Raw genomic sequence first — 17,837 nt, forward strand, 5'->3', positions numbered from 1 at the left:
TATTTTGAATTATATCCTTTATATTTACCTAAATTAACATGTTCTGCACAGTAATTTTGGTTTGCTCTGAGTAGAAAATTACACTTATTTTGCTTCACTGTTCAAACCCACATCTGTGAACTGCCATTTTCTCCTAGGGATTCTGCCCCTGCCACACTAGGAACAGTTAAATTTCGCGTGTATTATTTGTTATAAAAGTATCTGTTCAAACCAAGTGTGTTACTGTGAAGTCATTCAAACCCATGCTGATTCACTGTGTGACATAGCAAAGGGTACAATGTGAAAAGGAAAGCAAAAATTCTCCTGATAAGTGAAGAGGCAATAATTTGTCTCATGGGAGTAGGTCAGAAAATTACTAAAAGCTAGCATTTGAAGGGCATCCATAGCCTTACCACAGAGTTAGTTTCATAGTTGGTTTTCCTTCTATTTTGTGGTAGTGCAGAGTTTCAGTTGCCCAAAATGGTTTTAAATTAATTAATCATTTTTATTAAAGCACAAATGTTTGTTATGATGAAACTCTTTCCTTTAAAAAGAACAGCCAGAGGTGCTCAAAGGGACTCAAACTCATGTAGCCTGTTGTCTGTAAGCTGCACCTGAAGAGAGTTAACTGACTCAAAGTAGGATTAGTAATGCCGCATCAGACTTTAGGTCCATCACGTCTCTTGAGGCAGTCAACAGTAGCATTCCAAAAGAGCACAATAACAGCCCCGAATAATCTTCTAGTATCCACTAATCTGTGAGCCAGAGTCTTCCTCATGCAACTGTGTTTTTCTTCAGTTTAATAGCTTTCAGTGTATTTCTCTTGATGAAATGGACCAATCCTTTCTAGAATTTTTGAAAGCATGTAAACAAACTGTTACCATCCACAGCACCCAGTGGTAAAGAATTTGTAAATAAATTTCCTTTTTGGTTTCAGAACCTGGCACCTGCTAGTTTCATTTGATGCAAATAATATTTATATTGTAAGATGCAATAAGCCTTTGCTGTTTAGTCATTTTTCCATGTGGCCTATGTAGACCTTTGCCATGTTGGTTGTCTCTTCTCTAGAATAAAGAGAAATAGTGAATTCAGTTATTTCCTATATGGAAGTAATTAGTTGCTGTCATTGTTGTGTGTGCCTTTTTCAGTTTTACTGTGTCCTTGTGGGATCAGAAGAGCGCATGTTCTAAAAGCACTGAATCTATTCAGCGGTGTGTTTATGTGTCTCATAATTATTTCAATGTTTGCGGGTTGGTTTCTGACTATTATTTAGCCTTATACTAACTTTTTCATAGAAATATTAATTTTAAACCAAATACACATCAGTATCAAATTCATTTCATCCTTATAAAACTATACCACTTGCAGAATATCATGGCTGTAAAGACGTGGTCTTTAAACCAGGCTATTGAAACCAGTGCAAGTCTGACACTCTCCCAGTTCCTGTTTTTGTTTGGTTTAGTTCTCTTGAAAATGTAAAAGGACAAGCAAAATTATTTTGATGATGGTTTTTTAATTCTCATTATTTTTATGCATAGAATGCAAGGTTAGGTCTGTATATTAGATGCATGGTCATTTTATACACATTGACATCCAGATAAAGATTTTTTAGTTGTTGAAGAGGCCACTTTATAAATGTGATACAGAACATTGTTATTTTAATATATTTTCCTTGAAACCACAGTGGCATAAAAACAAACTTTAAGATCTTGATAGACATGTATTTTCTTAATTTCTCAAAATATGGAATTGTTTGGTCAATAGACCTGGATGTCTGGCGTAAACTTGGTAACCAGGACACTTTGTTGTTTCATATGTGATTATTCCAGAAGTTCTTCAGAAAGTTCTTACAGTATCTTTTACTACAATCTCAGCTGAACTACACATGTTAAATGAAAATGGTTACATACCATACATACTGCTTTACAAGCAGTGTAAAGGAAATGTAATTAATTACTTATAGTATTTCTTGAAATTATGTTTGTTACACAGAAGGTCTATTAAAATATGCATAAATATGATTTTCCACCTTTTGCAGATGAAGGCAATGAAGTACTGAGTTCTCATAGCAACATGGAGGAACTGGGAATAGAATCCTTGGTCCCCTGAACTCCTTCCAGCATCCCATCCATTACTAAAGGTTAGACAACTAGATTACTGCTTTATTTTCCCCTATTTTTGCTTTTTAAAAAGAAGAAAAAATTATTTAGAAAATTAAATTGTTTTCAAGAATGTGAGGGGCATTGACAGATAGCATTTATAGAAATTAAATAGCATGGGAAAGCCAGATAGTAAAGAAACAACTGTGATTTTTGTGATTGTCTTCAGTCTTTAGAACTTTGCTTGTCAATATTGATGTATAAAAAGAAGACAATACTCTTCTTTAATTATTCATATTGATTCCATCTATTAAATACACAAGCATAAGATCAGACTACTTTGGCTGGCAATAGGTCATCAGCACCTGGTACCAGCATATACGTTGAGATCCGTCCAGATAATGTACTGTTATTTGTAGAATTGTTCTTCACTCTTTTTTTTAATCACACACAGCTGTGAAATAAAACACCAAAGAGGGATTAGTGACAAGGTATTACTATGTAGCCACAGGGCGTCTTCCGTGTAATAACGAAAGAGTGGAATTATGATGGATTTGATTTACACAGTATAAAAAGCAGGTATTTTTACTATTATAATCAATTACTGAGAAGAAGGAATTGCTTACATCTATTTATAAAAACCCTTGTCAATTCATATTAGCAACACACAAATACTAAAAATATAATAGTTTGAGGCTTGTCTGGCCAGTAATATATGGTTCATCTACATGCTATGCCTTCAAAATATTGTTCTTGCCTCTAGAGTGCTTTTCTGCAAAGTGATCTCAGAAAAACAAAAAGTGGGAGAGGCCTGTCTGGAAGTATTTTACTCCTTCCATGGCCTAAGAAATTGATGCAAAAGCATAATCTTTTGTTATAAACCAGCCCATATTTGAAAGTGAGTTTCTTTGGCACATGAAATGCCAGCGATGCATTTCATTACAGCAGTCCAGTCATTGTATGAGCTGCACCTTAAACTGGGCATTTGTCTCACTATAGTGGCCAGCAGAGAATGCTTAGTGGAAAGAACAAGAAATAAACAAATATGAATTAGTTTTCCCCAGTATGTACACACATCATCTAAAAGTAATTCCAGGAGAATTTTGTGAACTCAGCCTGAGTTTGTCTGTGACATGAAAGAGCAGATTTTGCAGCCAAAGAATCAGGTACTGGAGAAAGGTGAGCAGTAATTCAGAGAAGCAGAGCAGAAGAAAAAATGACATAAAAGCATAAAATTGCTTCTCCGGTTTAAGAGGTTGTAGGAGAAGCTAAACAGCTAAACAGAATCCTGCTAAACAGGAGAAGTTTTGAGTGAGGAGTTGACTGAAATATCATTGTTGTCCTTCCTGTTGGTGAGGCCAAAATCTAAGAAATGTACATTATATGGGCTGCATATTCCAAGACTTAAAAATGTAAGAAAGACAGGCTTATTAAATCTGGGTCAATACCAAAAATGTTCAGGAAGGGTTTTCTGGAGATATTAAAATAGGAGTAATAGGCAGGCATCTAATACCTTCTAATCTTTGCAAGGATTCCTCGACAGGTGATTAATGGTCAGGGAATATTATATTACTATATCACTTACTATACGATTTTGTTGTTTTTATGCAAATCCTGAAGCAGTTCCAGGTTTTTTCTGAATATGTTTACCAGATGACAATCCTAAAATTCCTCCTGAAAACAACTGCACAAGCAAATCCAGCGCTGAATGGTATCTAAAAAGGGCAGCTGTTTTGCTCCAGAGTGTCAGGAGCAATGAGATGGTTGGGGTGTATGTGATGGTGTGCAGAAATAAAAATCAATTCCTTCTGTCAAGGTAAGTGGGAAAGGACAAATTGATAGAACTTGGAAGATTAGACCTTTTTCTTAGAAGATGCTTTTCAACAAAAATGAGTCAGATCTTTTCCCTAATAGCTACAAGAATGCAGTGGATGGTAATGTAAATTAAAAAAAGAACCAGGAGGAAGGAAGGCAGCTGTGTAAGCAGAGAACATGGCAAACATGCAGCAGAACCATCTGTTTCTCACATCCAGAAATGAAAGTTAGCAGAGCTGGAAAGACCTTACAGAATTAGTATTGAAAGACCACAGTATTTATATTAGGCCATCACTCTGTCTTATATTGATTTGAACTCAACTCGTGTTTGATTTTTAAAAGCAAGAAAGTGTACTCTTATGTCACATGAACACAGAGATGTACACCAACAAAGTAATTGATATTTTACCAATATTAGACATAAACATGAATCAAAATAGTCTGGCAATGTTATATTTTACTGAAAAATGACAAGCAGTATGGCTAATACTAATACAGTGCTTAAGCCAAGATAATATACATACGTCCCCAGCTACAGCAGGAGTTAGGCTGAAGGAGATTGCTGAGGTGAATGTCACTGGACTATCTACTAACCAGCTGCAAATGCCATTCCTGTTACACTAGACTGGTGAGACTCTAAAATAAAATAAGTGCTTCCTGTGGAAAGTTCTTGGTACATTCTTTTTTCATAGCTCTCTGACATATGTGAAATATACACTTCTGGCTCATGGCTCGGTGTTTGCTATATGGTTCAGGATGCCAGAAGGATTGAATTCGTCAGGACTTGCTGCATTTTACCTTTGTGCAATGTCTGGGATGGCTGACCAATATTCTGGAATCTTTGAAGGCTACACTGGGGCTTGTAACTGCATTAGAAAGTAAGACCATACCAGGAATCCAAACATAAGACAATACAACTGCTAGTACCACTATAATACAGCAATCTGATCAAAACATGCTATGTTCATGAGAGGCCTCATTTTGAAAGTGTTCATTGCATCTTTATAAGGGTTGCATGCATAGCTGTAAAGTTGCTAACATCATCATGTACAGAAAAGCTTTCATAACAGTACATCTGCTAGTCTGATGGAAGCAGTTTAATGCAGACCAGTAGCAAGCAGAGCTTCATTCTCCAACTATGATCAGCCACCTGTCTTTGTCACCATCCTGGGGGAAAACTCAAAATGCCCATGAATTTTTTCATTAGCTTTTTTTGATGGGAGAAAATAAAGCACAAATATCATCTTTGTTCAGACTTATAGTTGTAATACAAGGCATCTGATTTTGGCCTGATTGCAAAGAGGGTAAAAAAAAGAGGAGCAGAAGGTATTTGACTTTTACACGTTCCCTGTTACATAACGACCATACCAGATAAATTATAAATATAAATTTTTGTAAGTAGTTGTTATTCTGGGGTCATATAACTATGTAATGTGAAAAACTTCCCTTGAAATTTGAAAACTCTATGCCACATTCTCCATGTGTCGTTGTTGAGACATTTCTGTGCATTTCTCGTTAAGGGAACAGGCTTCCTAGAAGGTTTTAACTTGTGTTTGGTAAAGTGCAGTGTTACTGAGTGTAATACAGACAATACGTAAAATAGCCAGTTCTTGCAACATGGAGCTTTGGCAACTGCAGGTCTCTTGCTTTCACATTCTGACCTGTCTTGTATTGGTGTTTAGTTAATGGGTCAGCAGCCAGACACTGCAGTGTACCATCATTGGGTATAGAGCCAGATTTGAAAAATGAAATTTGGGGTGGTGTTCAGTGATGAAGTTTCCACCTATATAATATAGTGCTCTGTGAACCTCTATTTCATGCTCTTATTTTAATGCAATTAAAATCTGAGATCACTGTCTAACTGTGTCTATTAAGAAAGAATACTGCTTTCACTGGGATTAAAAAGGGGAGAACTTTTCTGAAAACCAGAATAGGGCTTATATACCTTTTAAGTATCTATAAATTCATGTCAAAGTGTAATAGTTCTAGCTCTGGGTGCTGAGCAGTTTTAACAATTTGACCTTGTGTAGTTCTGGAAATAAATTAATATTTCTACTTCGTCAGTGTTAACTTTCTTGTGAGCTTTTGCAACATCTGGTAACACATTTAATGCTGACACTACTAAAAATGCGTGGGATCAAGTAAAGCTTTTTGAACTCTAAGCACTTTACTTCTCTATATTATATAATCTCTATGGAAATTAACTTTTTTCTCAACCATGAATGTGTATGTCAGTTCTATTCCACTGTAGCACTACACAGTCTTTTGAAAGGATGCTGCCTTAGGGTAGAGAGATCCAGAGCACAGAGTTGCTAAAGATATTAGCCTCAAGCTTTAGCTTACCAGTTCTGCAAAAAAATTAGTTAGACATTGTGTTCTACATCTCTAGTGCTTACTGGCTATAAGCTGGAATTATGTATATTTTCCTGTGTATTCTTCTTCCTGTCACTAAACAAGTCCACAATTTTTTTCCTTAAGGTATATATTGGAAATGACAGAGGTAAGACAGCTCTTTGGGTTAAAATACCTCTCTAAGTTTTTAAATAAATATATCAACTAAATTTATAAAACCATGTATATAACCATTTACTAGAATTACTGATATTTATTACCTTCCAACAATTTTATATAATCTATATAAACATATATTAAATAATTTTTTATATATATATGTCTTATATATGCACCTTAAAACAAAAAAAAAAGCTTTAAACACACGGCAGATTTACTTGCATAACATAAACTCCATATATTAGATACTATATAGATATTAGATATAATAAAAACATATATCTAATATAACATTTATAAACAATCTATAGAAACATCTAATCTAAAAAACATTTCAAAAAAAGCTGTGTCTTATTATTTATCACCATCTGTGGAGTTTATGTTAGGCAAGTAAATCTACCTTATGTTTAAAACTTTTTTTTTGTTTTAAGGTGTTTGTATTTGCATATTTGGTGACAAAGAGCCAGATTCTTTACTAATAGCAGTTAATAATTGCTTTATGAAATTAGTTTTCTTTTGTTACTACTTTTCAATTTAACGAATGTTGTACAGTTTTAGCTGCCTCCTGCTGTGAGATATCAGGCCTTGTGTATAAATTTGTTGATCTGCATATCATCTTAAGAAATAATCTGGCAAATAAGCAACAACAAAAAGACTAAGTAAAAAATAACTATCAAATCTATACAGCTAATATATGCACATAACAGTTCTTTGGTTTTTATTACTGCTCGTGTTCTGACAAGCTGGAAAAATTAACATCTTTAAGTCTGTTGTCTTCTGTATTCTTGGTAACATGGTTTTTGTGCATTTTCTCATATTGTTCCATCATATTAGAAACAGATGATATGTAAAGCTCTATATCTACAAGTTCTCTTGCTCTCTCACAAGACTGCCAGAAGAAAACTAGAGGTGATGTTGTTATACCCATTGACCGGTATGAAATAATGTGATCTCTAAGCAGTATTTTCTTGGTTGCCTGGATTGTGTTTTATAAGGAATTAATTTATTTCAGGTACATAAACAGGTGAAGTGAGGTAAAAGCGTATTGTAAAACATAGTTGCTTTTTGGAAATTAATTTTAAAACTGTGGGTAAGGAAAACAGTCTGTAACAGGATATGTAGTCAAATGGGTTTGTTCATTTTGTGACAGATTCTTGTACATCACATTCCAAGGAATAGTTTATTTATATATTTTTTTAAAGGAAGGGAGACTAAATGAGAAAGATGAAAATAAAGGTGCCAGCGCTTTTTACTCTTGATTGATACTGAATAATATGTACTTACACTTGGTAGATCTATGAAGGATTTAAGATGCCCAGAGCATGGCGTATTAATCTGATCACAAGAAATGAAAAGCTTAAACCAAAAGCACATTCAGATTTATTGAGGCATTTCAAAAACCAGGTTTGTAACTAAGCGGTTTCAGCAACTCCTAATGAAAGCATGTGATTTCCTTTTTTTATGATTTTAGCTATAAGAAAGTTAAGCATGTACGGGAAATAAGAGGGAGCATGAAGAGTTTAAAATTTCATGTTATCATGGTGAATAAGGTGGTGGTGACTGATCTGCAGCAATTTTGTCATAAGCTGGTGGAGCATCAGGTACCTGTGGTAAGGAAAATCGGTGTGAGAGATTGAAAAAACCAATTGAGGTACAAGAATATGACATTAAACATGCAGCAAGCTATTTACCACTGTATTAGATATGGTTCAGTGACTTAAAATAGCTAAGCTCATTCATTATGTCTATTTTTTTGCTAGTATGTTTTCTGGTTTTGCGTCAGATTCATTTTATTGGAACTGTTCATCCAAAGAAAGATTTTTCAGTGTTGTAAAGGCAGGATTTTTTTTTTTTTTTAAGATATGGGTGTTTTTATATTGGTAACTCGGATAAATATTGAAGCTTTTCTGTAAGAGTCTTGATGCAGGCATGTTGTCTTATTTCTAGTGTTAAAAATTTGAGCAGCTTATTTAAAACTGATTATAAATTAGACTTTTCCCTATTCTAAAGCCATTTAAACACACCCATTACTTAACATATACTCATCACTCAGTTTAACTTTTTGACAGTTATAAGTTTGAATGTTCATCTCTCCATAATGATTAGATGAGCTAAAACCTTGAATTTTTATAACATTCCCTGACAATGCTTTTCAGAGTATAGTAATACTAGACACAGTCCATTTGTTGTTTGTCAGAATGGCAGAACAACTACTGGAAAATGTTTGTGTTTTTTTCATTATATTTCAGCATTCGGGTGTTAGATCATTCTAATAGATTGCATAATGACCATACAACTTTAGAATAAATGTAAAAGAAAGAAATGAATTTTTAAAAGAAGAATTCTAAACAGTACATTTTAAAAACCCTTTTCACAGTAAAACTTGTTCAAAATAGTACTTTCTAAGTTGATGTAGAGGCATTGAAGACTCTATCTAGAGAGCACACCCCAAGGAAGAAATCATTAATTGCCCATTTACCAATATTGTCTCACCGTGTCTTACTATGTTTAAGTAAATGAGACCTTGAGTTACAACTTACCACAGAATTAAAGTTTCTGTAGTCCTGCAGAGTCATTTTGCAGTCCAGTGTTGCTCCCTCACCTATCACATTTCGTGCTGTGCTCACACTAGAGCTTTTGCTCTGTGAGCATAACGAAACATGGGGAACATGAAAGGAAGAAGAGACTGTGAAGTTGGGGCAAATTATGCGTCATTTAATATTTGATAGCACATTTACAATATGTATTAGAATCTGGAATTAGGACCAGACACAATGCAAGTAACCAAGTGAGACAATTTACCTATCACCTTTGGCTGTCTCTGCTGAGACATAGTCTTTCTTCTGTGTTATCCAATTACATTGCCAGAAAAATGAGCATCACGTTTTTTAGGTCCAAGACTACTGCAGGAACTGACATCTTCCTATGTATCCGAATGCCTTCTCCTTTTTATCCTACTCATTTCTTTCTTTAATCTCCAAACTTTTTCTTTTCTGTTTTCCCAACATTTCTTTTGTACACATTCTGTACTAGTTCTCCCCAGCCAGAAAAATTCTAAGAAAGATGTAATTTTCAAAACCAGAAAGTGGCAGTCAGCAATAAGAAGGAATTAAAAAGGAAATTGTGGGTTTTACCATGATGTACAAAACAGGCATTTGGTTTGATTTTTGAAGAGTTTTTTTGAGTATTACCTTCATTTTTGCAACATCTCACTATGAAAGTTCAGGTTTTATGTATTTTGCCAGATAGTATTGGATAGATAACTGGAAAGGGAATGGGACAGAGTTATGGAAAACAGGAAGGAAATGGATTTGCTGACTTAAATGAGAGGTATGCTGGTTTTTTTAACTCCCAAATAGTCATATCTTTTTCAAAATATTAGGATAACTAAAAGATACTAAAAAGATACTAAAACAAAAATTTGGATAAAGCCTGGTGCGAGTACCAGTTGGGGTAGAGTTCATTTTCTTCTTAAAAGCTGATACAGTGCTGTGTGTTTTGGATTCATTATGAGAATAATGCTGATAGCATAACGATGATTTGGTTGTTGCTCAGTAGCTCTTACTGTAAATCAAGGAGTTTTCACTGTCTCATGCACTGACATCAGGTGCACATTAGGTACATGAGAAACTGGGAGGGAGCATGGCTGGGACACCTGACCTGTACTGGCTAAAGGAATGTTCCACACCACAGAACACCATGCCCAGGATATAAATGAGGGAGTTGACTGGGAGGGGCTGAGTGCTGCCAAGGAACGAGATGGGCGTCAGTCAGGGAGTGGTGAGAAGCTGTGTTGTGCAACATTTGTTCCTCTTGGGTTTTATCGGTCTCTCTCTCTCTCTTTCGTTATTATCATTAGTAGCAGTAGTAGATTAGTAGATGACGATTATATTTTGTTTCAATTATTGAACTGTTCCTTCTTAACCCATGTTTACCTTTTCTTTCCAATTCTCCTCACCAGGGTGGCAAGGGGAAGTAAGTAAGCGTGGAGCTTAGCTGCTGGCTAGAGTTAAATCACAAGTTTTCACTTTAAAGGATTAAAAAAGACCTCCCTTCCACAGGAGAGAGAGCAGAACTTCAAAAATAAAGCTTTCAGACTTCTAACAACAGCTGTTATGAGGATTGTACCTTTTTTTTAATATTTTCTTAGAAGACATGAAGTAAAATATTTTAAAAGTAATGTTTAGAAAACAAACCTCAAATCTGCCCCGCTCTTTTTTGTAAATCTTAAAACTGCAAGTCAAGTTTTATAGAGATGAATGATGCGTCATCTTTATGTGAACATATTTACTTAAGTTCCTTGTAACATTTATTCTTATTTTCTGCTTCCTAGATTTACTGTAAGCGCATCTGTCCTTATTTAGGGGTAAATCTTATGAGTAGTGAATATGTTACTTTTATTTAAATGAAAGGACACTGAACATGTCTTGGTTTTGTGTAAATATTAAATATAATGCTTCCTACAGATAATCTTTTCCCCTGATGTGTTGTGTAAAGCTGGGCAGCTGGCTTCATGTCCCTTTGCTTCTGCTTCCTCTTATCCCTTTGTCTGGCTTGCAAGTTCTTGAGGGCAAGTTGTGTTTCATATTGTGTGGGTTTGCCTGTGACATATGTCAGTGTATGTATATTGCCTGAGCTGATGATGTCCTGTTACAGATTCGATGTTCTCTGCATTAATGTCCTGCAAATAGAGGTAATACGTGTCAAAATAACAGCATGCTAGAAAGTGAGCAGCCATGCTTACCTGCAGACTTTTATAGCCACTCCGTCTTTTGTAATACCAGCAGCCAAAGGCAAGCAAAGTTGCCAGCACCAAAATGAAAAGTCCAATGCCCAGAGCTCTGTTGGGAGAGCAAAACAAAATAATAACACCACAACTAGATGTATTCTCCTGGGAGCATGAAAGATTAGAGCACAAGTTTGTGTCAGTGCCCTTTCATCAGAGGAAGGCATGGCGTAGAATTTACCTCAGAAAATGGAAAAAGTATCAGTAACTTCAGCAAGTCTCTGTAGATTTAGCAGTTAGCTAAATTCTCTGCCAAGTTCTTAATAATTTTAAAAGTAAGAAATACATTTCTTTGAAGATAATACTCTACTGCTGATTCTGAAAAGATACCTGCCTGAGAGAATGTGAAATAAATTAAATGCCACACCTGTAGAGATGCAGGTCATGTTTATTTGCTAAATTTATGTAGCCAGCAAGTATGGGGAAATATATCCTTATTGCATCGTATTGCAACAACTGTTGGTGATGGAAGGATTTTTTGGATACATAAAACACTATAAAACCTTATTTGTTAAGAGCTCTGCAAGTATTTAGTTCTTGTTTCGTGACATGCTAGGCACAGTATTGGTGTCACTGGGTCATTTTAGGGAAAATACACTTAGCAGACTGTGCTGTGACATCCTTCCTACTGCTCAGTGGGGACTTCGGAGAAGCAGCATGATTCCGCTGTCTGTCAGAAAGCAAGCTGACAAAGTAATTGCAAGTTTCCTAGTCACAAACCCCCTTCCTTCTGTGTTAATAATCTCCCTGCTAAGACATATGGAATTCATTCCCTTTTTTTTTTTTCTTTCCCTGTTCAGGAACAGAAGAGTATGCAAAATGGTTAAAGGGAAAAAAGCATGGGGAAAAATATTACTGTGTGAATCAGGATAAACCCACGCTAACATCCTTCTATATATCTACTATCCAGTTGCCCTGCAGTAATTACCACCATGCTTTTGCATGAGTAGGGACTGAGTATGGGGTATGTGATTTACCAGAGACTTTTTATATCTATTTGCTATCATTTTCACTGACTCCAAGTCTGATGAAGGAGTGTTTCCTTGCGACCTAAGAAGCCTGAAAGAAGATGCAAACAGATTTGTGCGACAGAACAGGCTGCCTTTTTGTCTGAATTGCCTGTGTGCTGTCTGAAACACGAGCCCTTTGGAGACAAAGGGATTTTCTTTTTCACAAGTACCTGGATCTTACAAGTTGCTCCTGCCCCTTGAAGACTTTGTGTGGGCTGGAGACCCGTTAAACCCAGGAACACGGCTAACAAACAGCATTCACCTGCTTTCTGGTGCAGCCGTGTTACAGCTGATCTTCAAAGTTATGAGATGGATCCACTGGTTTTGTTACTGTCCCCAGCACAATTAAAACTTGGAGAGACCCTCCAAGCAGCTGCTGCTCTCTCTACATTTTGAGACTGCTTTCTGCTTTTCACATGTTATGTGGTTTTAGCCATCCATTAGCCTGTATGCCCCTAGTATTTAATTTCTGGAGCTGGTGCTTTTGTCTACATATTTGCCATCCAAGTCCTTCCCTATCTACTCAGAGGCTAGTATGGAAAGTGTGCGTACAATTTCTTGCAATTCCAGTTAAATTTGCAGCTGTGCTTTTAGGAATCTGGGCTTATATCTAGAACACTACTAGTACCAAAAGGAGAGAGTCACTTTTGCCTCACATATCTAGAAAAACTGCTTACAATTACAGCCACTGGAATTCATAGCAGTTAGAGGTGAGCGTGTTTAGTTTCAAGTGCCGAGACATGACTAACCAGCTTTTTTTTTGAAGAACTAAGCTGCTTTGGATGGATGATGAGAGAGCCTTCCCCTTGGTTTATTCTCTCTGCCAGGGCATGGAGGAACAAAAATCTTGCAGTATGTGTGTGTGGGACAAGTCACTAAGTTTGGGGGCCCATAAACTAGTACCAGAAGCACATTCTGCTTACAGATATCCCAAGCACACTGGAGATATTTGTCTAATGTATTAAAACATCACCAGTTGGATGGTGTTTCTAATAATCCAAGACAAAAATATATTATTGTAATCTGAAGCTAACAGTATTAGCTTGACGTAGTTCTGCTGAAGGGGACTCTTACCCAGAAACAGTTTAGAGTCACATTCATACGGCATTGATGTCTTCATCTGCCTTTTTTTTTACCATTTCTCTGGGAGTTTGCTATGTTCTTTAGGGTGAGACAATGTCCCTTTCAGGTTTCTAAGAGAGGTTTGTGGATCTAGAGATAAATTGAGTGTACAGATCACCTTGCAATAGCCTCAAAAGAAAATTCTAAATAAGCCTCAATAAACCTGGTAATTATAAAGACCAATGACTTGTGATCATATGATTGAACTCTAAGTTCTTGAATTCTGCAATTCTGATTTTTCTTAATCATTGAGGGCTCTTAATGATTGTGCAGTGACAAACATTAGAGACAACTACACGATAGTTAAAATGCACTCCATCTACATACAGTGGTGAGGTTTTTTGATACTATTTCCTGGTTTTCTTTCAATGCAATTTTTTCACCAGCTTACAGGCTAAGGTAGGTTTTGATTTATGCTTACTCTTCTGCTGCAAAATAGGTGTGTCCTCTCCCTCTGAAATAGTTGCCATATGGATGGTCATTTCTTCTGCCCATTTTGTGAGCTTGGTCCTGCTCAGACCTACAGGGTAGAAACACAGTGCCTCAGCGTGATAAATAATTTGTAATCTTTAAAGTGTAATATTATCAACTTTGTGTTTTAATGCGAGCATTTTAGGGAGGCAGGATAGTCTGATATCTTCAGAATCAAGTAGATCCACACCTATATGCAGCTGTCCCAATTTAAGACAAAACTCAAGTACAGACTGTAGTCTACATTTTAGTATCTCCAGTGACATAAAGGTATTTGCACCTGACTGCAGCAGAGAAGAATTTTATGTCATCTTTTTAGGTACAAAGTGATGGCAGAATTCTGAAGTACAATCTTGAATACAGAAAGAAAGGCAATTTACCTGGGCAAGTAAAACTATTGAGAAGAAAAACTAATATTGTCCTTACAAGTAGCTGTTTATTTCTGTTATTCCCTGTAAACAGTCAGGGGACAGGTTTTCAATCACTGTAAAGTCTCAGAGATCTGTTGATTTTCAGATGGGAATAGTAATTTACGTCTCCCACAATCTAAACTCAGACGCGCAGAGAATTTGTGTTATAACCTTAACTCCCATTCTTAAGGTGATAATCATCAAGCTTCAAGCTGTCTGAACAGTTAAAAATCTAATTGATCAAATACAGTGAAGAAGAAATCCACAAGTAATCATGTTTCTGTCATTTAAAGCGCACAACAATAGATCCTACTTGATAGTATCCAGCCAATCTACGTACCTTACACAGGTAAAGTATAAAACATGATGACTTTGCTGAAGACAGTTCTAGCCAGGGAAGGAAAACATCTGCAAGTTCACTTAAACACAGTCAAGCCTCTTCCAGAGCATAATTTTGAAGCAAAGCAGAAAATTTTGTGTAGAATAAAAATATACAAATATTTGTGTAGAATAAAAAAGCATACATCTTACCTCCTTCAGACCTGTATTCTGTTAACTGAAAGGCATATGCAGCTTTCTTTTCCTTGACTTGGTCTGGTTTTTTCTCCTTTGATCTGTTTTCTTATGACTATCACGAGTTTAAATTCCTTTCGGTACAGCTTCTGAATGTGTTAATTAGCATGAAAGGGGCAAGGATACAACTTTTCATTTTCTTCTATGTCCTTCTCTCTTAATTTTTAAGAGCAGCAGTAGAATCTGTTATTGATTTGTTACATACCTGCCCTTTTTACAAGCTCCTAGAGTGGACTATTTCTAAATTTTAACGTGTTTTGATTTAGGACTGATTATTCTGTGACAGAGGACTGGTATTTTTGCATGTCTTTACTATAGCTTTGTGTATGCACTCTTTTTGCATCATTTTAACACTGTGCAAACTAGTATATTTGGACAAAAACTTATAGGTGGATGATGTTATACTGTAACAGAAGTGTCTTACATTTGGACAAATACAGTTTAATTCTGTAGTAATAAGCAAATACTGCAACAAAAAGAGAGTCTATCCCATGGGCTGCAGAACTAACGAAGCCTAGGTTAGGACTTGTAATTCATACAAGTCCATACAAGTTCTTTGTGTGTTAGCACAGGCAATTCATACAAGTCCATACAAGTCCTTTGTTATGGACTTGTATGAATTGCCTGTGCTAACACTGTGGTAATTCCATTTACAAGACCAGTCAAGAAATGGCAGTCTGTGACTAATTCAGAGGTCTGGGTACTGTGATGGACAAGCAGTCTTAAATATTGCTGAAAGAGAGAGAAGATACAAGAACCATGTTCTGCTTGTCATTCGTCTTAATGATTCATTAATCTGAGCCTCTCTGTCCTTCCACAGATTTTTTAAGTTTGAAGGACTGAAAACTTTTAATAAGTTTTCACTTGTCTTTGAAGTTGTGTACGTGGCTCTAAATGTGGTGAAAACAGCTGACAGACTGAAAAGCAAATAGGAGGGAACAGACAGTGTGAGAAACCAACATCCGTTTCATTAGGAAATCAGATGAAAAGTCTTAACATTGATATTATTCTTAGCTAGTGCAGGTGTGGGAGGTCAGATCATTTTTCTGCTTATGTGTTTTGCTTAATCATGGTAAAAATGTGATCTGTCTTAGATATTTTTCCATCGTGGTGCTCAGTGACAAGACCAGAGGCAATGAGCACAGACTGAAACACAGGAGCTGCTCTGAACATCAGGAAACTTTTTTTTCTATGGGAGTGACTGAGCACTGGGACAGATTGCCTGGAGAGCTTGTTGGGTCTCCCACACTGGCGATATGCAAAAGCTGTCTGGACACAGTCATGAGCAACCAGCTCCAGGTGGCCCTGCTGGAGCAGAGGGTTAGACCACATGAACTCCAAAGGTGCCTTCCAACCTCAACCGTGCTGTGATTAACACCAGAAAGATCTAGCTGGTTTTGCTGGACCAAACAACATGGGTTTTGTGGAGGGGAAAATGAAGGGAACAAGAAGAATGAACAGTGAGGAACATAAACTCTCTAATTTGTACAAATCATTCAATGCTTTATATTATACCAGATGAACTCAACTGGAGTTTCAAAGGGAGAAGAGATGCAGGGAAGTTTCTAAGATACCCATGTGTGTAAAACTGTAAGTGGACGCTGTCACAGTCTGTCAAGTTCCTAAGCAACATATCAGCCCTTATGCACCCTGAAAATGTCATAGAGCTAATCATGTGTTTTCCTGAAGAAAAGCTTCATTACTGGGAGAGGATGATAACTAAAGGGCATTGTTTGGTCTTGTGAGAATCAAGACATAGACTAAATGCATGTGATTACCAATCCTAGTCTCTGCCCCATCCTCGCCTCAAGCAATGTGTAGGGCAAAATGTCAACTGCTTGAATATTTTGTGTTCTGAATGAATCTCTTGCTAATAGTATAACAAGAAAGGGAAAAAAATAATGACTTTGTCATGATTTGTGGCACCATCTGGAATGTAAATGCAGAATGCTGCTATTGAGGAATTGGATGGATGAGAAGGTGAAACACCACATCCTGGTTCTGATCTCAGTTTTTTTACAAAATCTTAGTTCTCTGAAATAGTGCTGCTAAATCCATCACTGTAAAGTCACTGGAATTGGCAAATGGATTTCACAGGTGTTAACCTTTTCAAAGATAGCATTTCAGGAGAAGAGGGTGGAAGAGGATGGAGAAACCTCCAAGTAACCCAAGTTACTTTGGGTTTTTTGTGATAAGCCAGAACTTGTGGCAAACCTAGGATGCTGATGAATCTTGATCATAAGAATGAAATGAATGCTTCTAGTGTAACTGAAAATAACAGGCTTGACCTTTGAAGAAGAATAGCTGTTGGTTTTATGCTGTTGACATTGTGATTCCATCTTTCTAGGAGAAGATCTTGGGATTTTTATTAATTTATTTCCCTTAATTGATAATTTATTTTCTCTGGCATTTGAGGCTTCCTACAGCAGACAAAACAAAGAAATGTGAGTACCTTGGCACTTGATTTAGTAAAGGCTTTAGTTGTGAGTTTTATGGGAATTTCAGTGGAAACTCACAAGTATTTCACTGCTAAATCTACATTAACAGTAACACAATACAGTAAGCGAAAATAAGGACATTATACTCCTTTCAGTTTGTCCTCAGAATCCTCATCTCTCCATGGTTTGGGGATTTACTTGGAAGTATGTATTATCTGGCTTCAAGGCTGAACAGTTCTACTACAGGCCTGAGACTGGATGTGGCACTTAGTGCCATGGTCTAGTAACCACGGTGGTGTTGGATCAAGGGTTGGACTTGATGATCTCAGAGGTCCTTTCCAACCCAGCTGATTCTATGATTCTATGATTTGGAGCTTTTTGCAAAGCTATTCCTCAAACAGCTGCTACCTTGACTGCAGGCACCTCCAGGAAGCAACATGTTGTCCTGTAGGCTGCCTTGCACAAACACCTTTAGTATGTTCATCCTGAAAGCCTAGTTCACGACAGAAAGTTCCTCCTCAAGTAGTTTGCAAGTGAAGCTCTGGTCCCTGCTGTCAGGCCCATCTCCCTCTGCTCTATCTCTGAAACTTACAATAAAGAAGGAATGGTAGTCTTAATCCTGT

General features: G+C 36.6%; 2 protein-coding genes across 6 annotated transcripts in view; one reads left to right on the forward strand and one right to left on the reverse strand.

Annotated features, from left to right (window-relative positions):
- Positions 1-17,837, forward strand: part of KIAA2026 (KIAA2026 ortholog) — a 95,115-nt gene that overhangs the window by 55,545 nt on the left and 21,733 nt on the right. For 2 of the 5 annotated variants that reach the window (XM_027709776.2, XM_027709775.2), the window contains exon 9: positions 2,018-2,119. In XM_027709776.2, the coding sequence (XP_027565577.1) occupies positions 2,018-2,088 (71 nt within the window). In that variant the 3' untranslated portion in view covers positions 2,089-2,119. Of the gene's footprint in view, positions 1-2,017; positions 2,120-10,365; positions 10,514-11,990; positions 15,387-15,870; positions 17,520-17,837 lie in introns of those variants that run through there. The other 3 variants (XM_039384518.1, XM_039384519.1, XM_027709777.2) reach the window with 3 other exon arrangements.
- On the reverse strand, positions 7,941-13,828 carry MLANA (melan-A). The gene is made up of 4 exons (XM_027709789.2): positions 13,744-13,828; positions 11,149-11,245; positions 8,945-9,046; positions 7,941-8,009 (listed from the first exon to the last, which is right to left on the reverse strand). Exons 1-4 carry the CDS (start codon positions 13,815-13,817, stop codon positions 7,941-7,943), a joined length of 342 nt encoding a protein of 113 aa, XP_027565590.2. The 5' UTR covers positions 13,818-13,828.

Source organism: Pipra filicauda, unplaced genomic scaffold, assembly GCF_003945595.2.
Source record: "Pipra filicauda isolate LSUMZ 115617 unplaced genomic scaffold, ASM394559v2 scaffold35_size7292922_pilon, whole genome shotgun sequence".
Classification (NCBI taxonomy): domain Eukaryota; kingdom Metazoa; phylum Chordata; class Aves; order Passeriformes; family Pipridae; genus Pipra; species Pipra filicauda.